Consider the following 12,327-nt stretch of genomic DNA (forward strand, 5'->3'; position numbering starts at 1 on the left):
CCTTCAGTTTCTAGTGCTTGTCTCAGTAATAGACCTTTTTTCCTTCTTCACTTTATAAAGTTGGTCTTACCTTTTACTTAAGAAATGTTTTATTGCCATATTGTATTGTTTTAATTAGAACTTCTGCATTTGATGTGGTCTTATTTTATTTCTGTAATCTTGCATATTTATGTAATTAAATGACCACAAATCTGATGGGTTTAATACTTTCCTTTTGTTTTGGTTTAGTTTTTAATTGCAAATGATTTTTTCCCCTCTCCCCTGCGCCCCTCCTTAATTACAAGCAAATGTAAGTGATTTAGTAGAATCAAAGCCTGTTCTCCCCACTGTACCCAGTTCCTTTGTATGGTTTTCCTCTGGAGATACCTAACAGCTGCTCATTGTTGAAAGTGGGAGGTGAGGTTGTGGAGAGGATAGGTAGGCGCGAGAACTAGGGAAACTAGGGATTGTAGGGGTCGCAGACAGACAGATCTGTTAACTAAGAATAGCCTTCTGTGCCTGTCCTTTATGTGGTTGCACTCTCAATTTAAGAAATTGGAAGCTTTTGATTTTAAGATTAAAATTGACGTTTTTGAAATGTAAAGGGTTTCTGGTCTAAAGGTCTGCCATCTGAAACCACCAGTCCCTCCTCAGGAGAAAACAAGGCTTTCCGCTCCCATTTGAAAAAAAGTGTATTCTCAGAAACCCACAGGGGCAGTTGTACACTGACCTGTAGAGTCACTGTGAGTTAGAATTGACTCAATGGCTGTGAGGGGTTTCCTCCAACAAGAGAATTCCTTTACTAATTCCTCTCATGTTTATACCTCCAAACCATTACTTAGTGTGATTGTAAATATTTTGTATTAAAAAGCCTTAAAGCCTTGATTTCAAATATTTATCTATTTTCTCCCTATAAGTATCCTATGTTTATCCAACTCTGTGGCCCAGTTTGAATTTAGAGCACTCAAGATCCCTGCTGCTTTGATGACCTGCCCTTAAGACTAGGGAACTAAGCATGAACCAAATGCTCAGCACACGGAGCCACCCCTGACGTGTCTGCTTATGCCGAGCTCCATCAGCACTAATGTCAACTATTACCTGAACTTGACCTCTGGGAAATCACGAGCAGATAGTTGCTAAGCGGGTAAAATGATCATTTTAGGATAGGACCGACTTTGAAAAGCTTTAGGTGAATGATTCTTAGACAGAATGTTCTGTTAGCAGTGAGTAGGTGCAGAGAAGCAGGAAGGGGGAGCCTCTCTGGGCGCTGTTGCCGCAGGGCCTGGAGCCACTGAATTCTGTAGCACACTTTGTGATGGTGTGGGGCTGTCTGGTGGTCTCCTTGACTACCAGGAGTCTTCATTCATGTTCTGCATTTTCCTCTGGGTTGTGTCAATAAAGGGAGCTCATTACCCTCTTGGGAATCCCACCTTCCACAGAGTGAAAGCTTTTAGAACTTTGCAAGAGGCGCTCAAGTGCAACTATGAACACTGGCAGATCTGGGAAAACTACCTCCTCACCAGCACAGACGTCGGGGAGTTCTCCGAAGCCTTGAAAGCCTACCACCGCCTCTTGGACCTGCGGGACAAATACAAAGATGTCCAGGTGGGAGATGCACGTTTGACTTTCGGTCTGTATTTGGGGTTGACCCTGATTATATTATAGCAAATCATGTGTTTCCTTGAGTGTACTCAGAACATTTTTGTTAAGCAGCAGTAAAATGTACAGTGCTTTTCCCCCTGTATTCTTGGATGTATAGTCTTGTGTAGTCATAATCTAAATTTTGTCATTACTGTGACTTGATGATAAAAACACTATGTGTTTACAAATACACCCATACTTTTATACAGACAACATGCAAAAATTAAATAAGATCTTGTTCGTGTAACTAGTTATTTTCGGTTTCTCAGTGTATTCTGTGAATTGTGTGGTTGTCGTCAGAGGCCATCAGGTTGGTTCTGGCTCATGGCGACCCATGTACAACAGGATGATATGCTGCCCGTTGAAATACAGCACTCACTACGCTTGAGTCAGTTCCAACTCATGTGACCTTATGCTAAACTCGCTGCCATCCAGTCTACGCCCACTCACCCATCCAGTCTACGCCCACTCACAGTGACCCTACAGGACAGCGTAGACGGCCCCTCTGAGGTTCCCACCTGTAACTTTTCACCGGAGTGGAAAGCCCCACCTGGTGGTCTCACACTGCTGACTTTGTAGGGCACAGCCCAACACATAACATAACATCTGCGCCTTCAGGGGTCTTCATTGACCTTGTAAAGCAGGATAAATGTCCCTTTTGGCTTCTGAGACAGTAACTTTTTATGGGGGTAGAAAGCCCCATATTTCTCCCGTGTAAATTACAATAGCTCAAGCCCAGAGATTGAACATTTATTGTGTACTTTCAGAAAGTCTCAACAATAGAAATGGAAACTAACATTTTCTTTGTCGTGTTTGATGAAGTAATCTTGAGTTGAAATCTGAGCTGGTTAACTCTCGTACAGTATAGAATATAATGCATTTTATCAAAAAGTATCAGAGAGCTGAAACGATTGCATTTACCGTTAAGCAGGATGAAATATGTGCATTCTGTAGGACTTCATTGTGGTTGCAGAAAGTAGACAAAGGTAGCAGAATGCCAAGCTTATGGATTGCAGGGTTAGCAGTCTAGACAGTGTAGCACTCTTCTACAGCCAGCAATATAGAGTGTTTTCAATTATGAACTGGAATTACCACAAAGTAAGCAGTATCTACTATGTAATAATACCGTGCTGCGCTATAGCTCTGTAAGCTATCCTCCCACTATTCCAAAGTTTAATCCAAGCCCTTCTCCTAGTTCCAACCTTTGACATGTAGGCATGGCCTTACTAGCCCAGATGTACAAGGGAGCTTCACATTTGTGGAAAATTCCATTAAATTTTAATTCTATTTTTCATAAACTTTTTCAGGCCTCTGGTTTATTAGCCTAATTACCTTAAGGCTGAAGTTATGGGCACTTGATTTAAAAGATCTACAGGTAAATCGGTGGCACAAAGCTTCTTTTAGGGTATTGAAAAGCAACAGACATTATTTTGAAGACTAAGGTGCACCTGGCCCAAACTAGGTTATTTTCAGTTGCCTCCTATGCATGGGAAAGTTGAACGTTGAATAAGGACAAACAAACTTGCATTGTGGGGCTGGAGAAGAAGATTGAAGGCATCGTGGACTGCTCAAAGGACAAACTGATCTGTCTTGGAAGAGTCCAGCCAGGCTGCTCCTTAGAGGCAAAGATGGGAAGACTTCCTCTACTTTCTTTGGACGTGTTGTCAGGAGAGACCCGTCCCTAGAGAAAGACCTGTACAAGGACATCATGCTTGGGCAGTGAAACAGAGGAATGCCCTCAAGGAGATGGATTGACACAGACACAACAGCAATAGGCTCCAGCACAGGGGCAGTCTTGCGGCTAGTACAGGACCGGGCAGTACATAGGGTTGGTCTGGGTTGGACCTTACTCTGTGGTACCTCACCATGACAGCAGCATGGCTCCCAGTGGAATAATTTCTGACCAGAGCGAAGAAGGTGATCTAAGTTGCCCTTCTGCACTGCACCCTACTGCTGTGGCTGTAGCCTGTGTAGTCTTTACCTGAATTACCTGAAACTTGGCTTCGTTGGTTAGTGTGAGCCCTTTACTCTTCTATTCAGTTTCCCCGGTTTTTAACTGACTAGATATTTTTTTGCTAATTAATGTGAGTGGAATTTCCTTTCTCAGTCTTTATGTTAACCCACAGTCATTCATATCTGCTAAGGCTTAGTGACAGCGACTAACAAGCCTTTTGGATCCAGAGAAAATTCCGAGTGAGCATCCTTTTATGTGTCGCCTTGTGAGACTTGTTTTCTATAAAGAACCCAAAAGGTTATGTCCAGGTGTCCACCCGTTGCCCCATCATATAAGAAGTACACTTGTGGGAGGCACTTGTCGGCATGTGAGCATCAAAGGGAAGAACTTCCCTGTTCTGTCTCCCACGTACGCTCCCCAGCTTCTCAGGGCCCCTGGCGCAAGCCAGATCCAGACAAGGGGCAGGAATACTAGCAGTTAGGAGGCCTTGCTGTGCGTCTGACACGGCTTGAATGACTTTCCCTCGGCTAACTCGTTTCATTCTCACCACAATCCTGTGAGATAGGGCTGTGCCTGTGCAAGCTGTGCCTGCCTCTGGGGTACGTGTTCAACCAGTGCATCCTTAGGGGAGTACTGAGGGTTAAAATGAGCAGAAGAAACGCTAGAAGGGACGGTAGGGTGGCTGGGCCGAAGAGAGAAGTAAACAGAGGACGCGCTGTCATCTTCGCCCCGGTCTCTGCCTTTCCTGCATTTAAACTCTTTGCTGTTTTATGATTCCTGAAACAAAGTAGTGAGATGTTCCTCAAGACTATCAACTGTGGCGATTTAAATTTGATTATTTAAATGTGATTTCTGTCCACTGCGGGCAAGTGGATTTGGACTTAGCAAACCTTGAGGACGGAATAGGATTGTCCCCTAGTGTTTTTATGGGAGCAGGCAACCTCATCTTCCTCCTGAAGAGGCAGCTGGTGGGCTTGAACCACCAACTCTGCAGTTAGCAGCCCAGCACCTAACCCACTTTACCCCCAAAGCTCCCCGAAACCTCCAGTTATTTTATGGGTGGGATTAAAACGACCTATTTCTCCTCTCTTTTAAGGGGAAATTGTTTCTATCAAACAAAACAACCGTTTAAAGTGTGTTTTGAAAAGCTGTTCTCATTCCAGACCCTAGAGTGATAGAGTCATGAAGATACTGCTGATTCTACTGTATGAAAGTAAGTGGAGCAAGTATGTCCCATCTTGACAACTCATTCCTGACAGGCATGCATTCTAAAGGAGAGAGAAAAGAGTTGGCTTACTGCAGGTGATGCTGTAGAGTACAGTAGCGTCCGCGTGATCGGTCAGATCCCTGCCGATTCCAGTAGGTGAAAATGCCTTCAGGACTCGTACTGAAGAGTGTCTTTTGTTCTTACCCCTCCCCAGGCTTAACCCAGGTTCAGGAGTTCATTCATGGACGTCTTTAGATAATACTGCTGTCCTTGAGTATCAGTGAAGGGGGTGGGCAAGAAATATGGGAATGAAATAGAGGTAGTCACAGGGGTGGACTCACAGTGGAAATAACTCTAGCAAGAATGGCCTCGGTGTCGTTAGAGGATTCTAAAGTTAAAACTTTAACTTGTTGATACCAAATCAAGTTTTCACTGGAATTTTAAAACACTTAAAAAAACTTTTAGGAGCCTTTCCTATGAAAGAATAAAGGACCTACAGAATGTGTTGTATTCTGACTCCTAAGTTGATTCAAATGATTTTAAAGTAAAAACATGTAACTTACACCTTGTTAATGAAGAACAATGAAAGAAGTAAAGCTTAATAAGTGTAAAGAATAGCTGGGGGTGGCGCATTTCCCGTTTATCCAGCCTCAGTTCTGAATACATAGAAATGCATTTTGTGCCTTTGGGGGTGGGTTGGGGCCAGGGGAGGTGTGAGTGGGAGAGACTGAGGGATGGGGTGTTTTGATTTCATTCCTTACCTTAACGTGCATTTTCAAGCACGTGCCTGTGGTCTTAATCATCACTTCTCATCCTTTCTAAGTACTCTGATAATGGTGAATTTTCACCCATAGAAAAAGCTTAACATTTTGTAGACAGCTGTTTTAGTGTAGACTTTAGCAAATTTAAGTGAAAATTTAATTTCCTAGAGAAAGTTTTTGGAATTTAGTTTGAAATCATGACCGATTAAAAATTTAGTTTCTTTTCTCTCCCAAGTCCTAATTTCTTCCTCAATTTCAAAATATCAAACAAAAACAAATGTCCTTTTGTACAATAGTATTTCATCTGAGTATGAATATTTCTGTGAGTTGGACATTAGTGTGTATGAGAATATTTTACCTGTAGAAACAGTTGAATGTAGAATTGTAGATTCTTGGCACTTCCCTCCCCTACATCCGCAGCCACACACAGGAGCTCCAAGAATAGTCCTTATTATGTGAAATCTTTCATTTAAACCAAGCACATGTGAAGCACATAATGCTCTCAAGATGGTTAAATTAGCTAAATTTCCATATTTGGATATGGGCAAAGATGACTCTCAGTATAATGACGAGGTAACCAGTGCCTTGCTCCAGTCAGATGACCATCTTTAACAACTTAAGAGAGAACTTTCAGGCATTCAGCTTTAGAAATGGACACAGGGAGCTCATTTGTACCCAAAGGAGCTACCCTTTTCCTAGGACTTGTCCAGAGCTCTCCTTAGCCCTGCCAGAGAATTCCAGCGGCAGTGTTTAGGCTCTGGCAGGTGGGTGGGATTGCTCCACCGTGATATCACCGGAAGGAAGGCTTCATGGTTAGTGGGGGCACAGTCAGATCGAGCTGTCTGTCATGCGTTATTATGACCATGCCCACTGCTCACAGCTGCTTATGCCTCCCTCAGCGTTTGACGACTGTAACAGTTCACAGAGTGGAGAGTGACTTCATCACTGTGTAGCTCATAAATACATCCTGGAATGACTGGCCCAGCCATCGTGACATACCGTTTTAACCATCATACCCCATGTTAGTCTTGGCATTTGTCACTGCCAAACAGACCTTGTTAATGAGCAGAATCGATAATAGATTTTTCACGGTGGCTGTAAAGGCAAAAAAATGTCAAATAAGATAGTCGGTAACTGATGAGTCGGTTTATTGCATGATTGGCGCCCTCTTTGCTGTGCAGAGTGTGGAGCGGAAGAGTAGGAATTGATACATACTGAGTGCTACAGGCGTAGTAGCTCCATGTTGGGCTGCGATCCGCGTGGTCCGAAGTTCTGAACGCTGCTGCTCTGGAGAAAGATGAGGCTTTCTCCTCTTGGGGACAGGTCCAGCTCAGACCCACAGGAGCCGTTCTGCCCTGTCCTGCAGGGGCTATGAGCCCGCACCAACGCCACGGCTGTGCCAGGGCTCGAAGCTTGCTCTCACTTGGAATTGAAAGCAGGGGTCTCATTCTTGAGGGGAGCACTTAGCGTGTTCCTGGCACTTAATGCAGATTACCTTTCATAGTACTTACAGTCTACACAGAGGGTAAGAAACACTCCTCATTTTACAGATGATGAATAGAGTCCCAGGAAGGCTACATAAATTGATTACCTAAGTTCAGTTAATTAAAAAAATACAGTTAATAAATTGGAAGTGAAGGTTAGGAATCAAGCTTGGGTGTACCTCATTTTCCTCTTCATGCCCTGCTTTGATGCAATTGAACTATGGACTGGTACTATACATAGATAAAAAATAAGCATAAGCATAATTCACATTTCCCTTTAGTGGTGCTGTGCACATGGATTAGGCCTAACGAGTGTCTGTTTATTTGAGGTGTTGCTTACCTGGGTTACAACGATCGGAAGAGTTCTGGTTACTGTATGACCTATGTAACCACCCCCGCCCCTCGCGGGATGTGGATCACTTGGACCCCCGAGGGGCGTTCTCTCCCTGCCCCCTTCCCTGCCTCACTGTAGAACCCCGCCCCTGAGCCCTGTCTCCGCACAGTGGCTTCGCCTTTTTGGTAACCTGGGATAGATGGCACTGCTGTTCTTTGTCTGGAGGGCAGGTGAGAGGAGAGCTGGCAGGGACGGCCGTGGGGCAGCTCGCCAACCAAACAAGCCCCGGGGCAGGCGGCGACAGAGGGCTGCCAAAAGGAAAGGAAGGCTGAGAGCTGGTCGTCGTCGTCGTTGTCGTCGTCGTCGTCGTCGTGGAACTGAACTGACGGCTCTGGGGACCAGTAGAGTCTTCCTTCTACTCTGCGGGCTCTGAGGGTCCCTCACCGGCAGGAGCCAGGCTGATAGCTCCTAGCCAACAAGTAGTAAAGTCCACAGGTGTGGCCTCGCTGACTTAACACCGTGAATGCCCTTTCCACGCCCCAAGAATTTTTAATTGGCTCTCCAAGGAATGAAAACGAAAATCTGAACGGCCTGCTTCTCTCCGATAAACTAAGATTTAGAGAAGCCAAGGTCAAGGTTATGAGGCCAGGGAGCAGGCTCGAAATTTAGAGAGCTCCAAGTAGAGCAGGGAGTGAGCCGAGTTGGGGAAGGGGGAGATTGCCTCAGTCCTGGCCCAGCGCCCTCCTGGAAGTGTTCATAACCAGATCGGAGGAAAGCCGGTTCCTTCCTGCCTTGAGGACCTCCGGGATTCCAAGGGCCAACGCCTTGCACTTTAGGCCAGCGGGTCTCAACCCCGGGGGTCGCAACCCCTTTCCTAACAGTAGCAAAATTACAGTGATGAAGTAGCAACGAAAATAATGTTATGGTTGGGGGTCACCACAACATGAGGAACTGTATTGCAGGGTCGCGGCATCAGGAAGGTCGAGAACTGCTGATTTAGGCCAAGGTTTTGGTGACACTTGGCCGAGGATTTCAAGGTCATTGTGGGGAGAAGATGACACTGCTTTTCTCCTTGTGGAGATTCTATAGTAATCGCACTGGAATTGGCGTTCCTCCCAGTGAGAGGTCTTCACCTCATTTCTGAAGCCACTCTTGGTTCCCTGGGCTAGTTTCTGCCAGCCGCACACCCCAAACATGGCCTCTGATGGCGGTGAGAAGTAGCTTAGGGTAGAGACGAAGGTGAGATCTCCTGTCACAGAACGAGAGCTGTGGGCAAAGGCCCCGTTCTGGAATCCGCGATCTCACATTGGAGGGACTGTGAGGAACCATGGGCTGCAGATCCCAATTTAGTAAGACCTTTGACCCCTCAGGCTTTCCAAGTACTAGATTGACCCTTAATACACAAATGAATTCAAAATTGAGTAAATAAATGCTTAATATCCTTTTCACCTCATAGGAAAACTAGGGATAGGAATGTTTGCTAAATTTCTTGAATTCTGAGGCAGTAAAAGAAAACCCAGAGGAATTTTTGTGACCATATTAAAATATATGTCCATATATGGTTATAAAATATATGACCATGATACAATTAAAAAAAATATGTTTTCATATGGTCACAAATGCTTATAGCAAACAGGAAAGCTAAAAATATCTTTATTATATAAAGAGTTAACATCTGCTATGGGAATGAAATGAACAGAATTGAGAACTTAGAAATAGATTCAAGTAGGGTAAGGATAAGGATTTAGTATGGGATCAGAATGGAATTTTAAACCTAGGGTGTAAAAATAAAATATTCTATTTGTATCGAAATAGCTGCGCAAGCATTTGGTATCAAACGCGAAAACTCAACTTCATGCCGTACAGTAGAGCAGGGCGGTGCATGAAATGCCCCGAGAGGCTGGAGTTTGCTGAAGGATCAAGCAGATTCCAGAGTTGGATGTCACGACCCTGTGTCCCCTCCATGCCCGGGACAAGCAGTATGACCGGGGCAAATTGCTTCTTCGTTTTATTTGCCTCTGTTTCATAAACCGGGAACGTTAACAGAACTCGCCTCCCGAGATTGTTGTGAGGGTTAAACATATATGTCCTTGGCACATATAAGTGTTCCTTCCATAAAAGAAGCTATTATGGTTATTGTCAGATTGGAAAAGGAAGCACCGAAAGGCAATATGGTAGGTATGTCTATAAGCTTGGATACGGGAGAAACACTTCCAAGACTGTAATCCTTTATGGGAGTAGAAACCCATCTTCACCTCTCAGAGCTGTTGGTGTGGTTTCAGATGGCTGACTCTGCAGATCGCAGCCCCATGCATAACTAACTACTGGACCACCAGGACTCAGAAGAAACACTTCTAGTCGTGCCACAAAAGCCTTGTTCCACAGAGGAGAGGATGGAGGGAGCTGATGTTTGAACCTTCTACATGGGGGAAGAAGGAGCTGGACATGGCCATCCCCAGTAGGCACAGGCTGTGATACTCGCTCTCCCTCCTTTAGTGCCCCCACAACGGAAGCTGGAAGGCAGGGGCTAGAAGCCAGGTAAAGACCCAGGAAGAGTTTGTTTCCATGTTAAATGTTGTTCTGGTCCATTGACCATGGCAGTGACCTTTGAACAAGTGGAAAGTGAGCCAGCACACACACACACACACACACACACACACACACACACACACACACACACACACCGCCCACCTTGCCCATTCATCGCAGTGCTAACCAAGGCAGCATTTGCAGGAGCAAGCCCAGGGAGACCTCAGCTAAGCATGCTAACTTCTTGCCTCTGGCAAACAGTGCCAGCTGGGCGGGCATCTGGGAATGACAGAGGAGAGAGTAAGAGGAAGCGGGGAGGTCCATAGAAAATAAAGGAAGACTTTTCAAAGGTTGACACTGGCTTGGTGTCCTGGTTATGGTCACTCCACTGAGGATTTTCAGTTTAGGAATTTACCCAAATGACACCTAGCTCTGTCCCACAAGCTCTCTGCGTTAAAGATGATCGTCTGTGAAATTTGAGTAAAGTTTTACAGTCTGAAAATTGATTCTCAAGTCCCTGTTGGCATCATTGTACAGGAAACCCTAATTTTAAGAAGTTAGCTAAATGAATTCTATTCTCAGTTTGCTTGGTCTTAAGATGCCAGTAATACAGAAACATTTAAATCATGTCACAGAATCTCTTAACTACATCCTTTCCCCATCAACACAGCAAAATCGCCTAATGAGGATTAGATCCACGACTTCCATTCATTGCCAGGGGCTCTTCCATTGCCGGCTCCCATGGTTTCCGCTGGATTGGTTTCCTTGCCGGCCTTAGTTCCTTTTCAGCCTGAAAAAGCACGTCCTTACTTTGCCCATCCTGAAGTCGCTCTTCTGATTTTTTTATATCTGATTCTGCTTTGAGCATACTTAGCTGCTTATTTGTAATCTCTATTGTAGACTTTCTATAAGGATTTGCCCAAGGACATTAGGATCTTTTTTTTAATTTACATTTTTATTGGCACCTAATCCACATATCATACAATTCAGTAGTTCAGTTCACTTATATCAAGAAGAATTGCGTAATCATTACCGCAATCAATTTTAGAACACCCCCCCCATGGTTAAATCTCCTTTACAATGAGTTGTGCTATCACCATCAGTTCTAGTGCTCCCACCCCCCTTCATTGTTTACTTCCTAAATCCTCCCACCCTTCCTTCCTAACTCCAACCCCTACTTCCCCTATCAACCCTTGCATCTGTTACTAGCTCTCTGTATCCACTCCTGAGCTTCACAAACTGGGAAACCCACTGGAAACCCAATAGAAACAATGGGTTTCTAAACAAAATAGAAATAAAGTAGTAAGGATAAAATAATACTAATATAAAGACAAACATAGAAATAATGAGTAAAAAGAAAAGACCACTCTCAATATTTAAAAAGCCAGGGAAGAAATTTTTGTCCTGAAAATGCAGGAGATGTTTGCACCTAGAACAAATTCAAGTTGAGTCTAGGGAAGTCAATTGATCGAGGATCAAGTTTGATCCAGCATAATCCTTGGATACATTTTGCCACTGCCACCTGCTACTGCCCCCAGTGGCCTGGCACCTCTGGGAATCTCCCTTACCTCTACCAGGTATTGTGTTTCTCCAGGACCTGTCTACCTAAGCATTCAGCTAAGCCTTCGGCATGTGGAGGGGCAAGGAAGAGAACACTGGGCTGGACAGTCCGCCTGAGTCGCTGCTGTCTGTCCCCTTCTCGCCAGGCTGGGCCCTAAAGCACTGCATGGTCCCCGGCACACACTGAGCTCCTGCTGCTGAGTTTCAGTCTGGGAAGGTACAGCTTGCAGTGCATGGGGTAATGTGTGGGAGAAGAAGCACACTGCCTATGAGTTTCGGTCAGCCTTTGACTCCTGACTCTCTTCTACCATAGGCTGCCGTGCCCCCACCATTGGGGACCCAGGCAGTGAGTCTCGCCCAGGGGTTTCTGGTGTGGACCTCTACGCTCTCAGCTCCTGCAGCTTCTTTTTAAAGCAGCGTGTAAGAGAGTGGTTCAGATGAGTATATAGGATACTAGGATTATGCCACTTGTTTTGTTGTTTTTCCCTGATATTAAGAGTTGTCTGGAATATTTGTTTTTTCCCTTCTCTTTTAGATGTGAGCTTCTGGTCTGAACTCATGATCTCTGTTCTTTACACCTCATTCTAGCTCTAGTTCTTGATAAAGTCTCTAACCCCTGTGGCTGTTAGGTGGTGCTAAGTGGATTTCTGAGTCATAGTGACCACATGTTTTAGAGAGTAGAACTCCCGTAATGTTTTCTTGGCTAAGATATTGACAGTAGCAAACCGGCAGGTCTTTCCCATGGAGCCATTGGGTGGTTTGAATGCCATGTTTGGTTCGCAGTTGAGCACTTAATCTGTTGAGCTACCAGGGCTCCTTCACTGCTATCCCTTATAATTGCCAAGTCCAGGTGAGTCTTCCACTTCTGATTGTAGTTC

General features: G+C 44.8%; 1 protein-coding gene across 3 annotated transcripts in view; it reads left to right on the forward strand.

The window, feature by feature from the left end:
* The window catches only part of TTC27 (tetratricopeptide repeat domain 27), a 156,560-nt gene that overhangs the window by 131,641 nt on the left and 12,592 nt on the right, over positions 1–12,327 (forward strand). For all 3 annotated transcript variants that reach the window (XM_075535540.1, XM_075535541.1, XM_075535542.1), the window contains one exon: positions 1,419–1,584. In XM_075535540.1, the coding sequence (XP_075391655.1) occupies positions 1,419–1,584 (166 nt within the window). The remainder of the gene's footprint in view (positions 1–1,418; positions 1,585–12,327) is intronic.

This window comes from Tenrec ecaudatus, chromosome 17, assembly GCF_050624435.1.
Source record: "Tenrec ecaudatus isolate mTenEca1 chromosome 17, mTenEca1.hap1, whole genome shotgun sequence".
Classification (NCBI taxonomy): domain Eukaryota; kingdom Metazoa; phylum Chordata; class Mammalia; order Afrosoricida; family Tenrecidae; genus Tenrec; species Tenrec ecaudatus.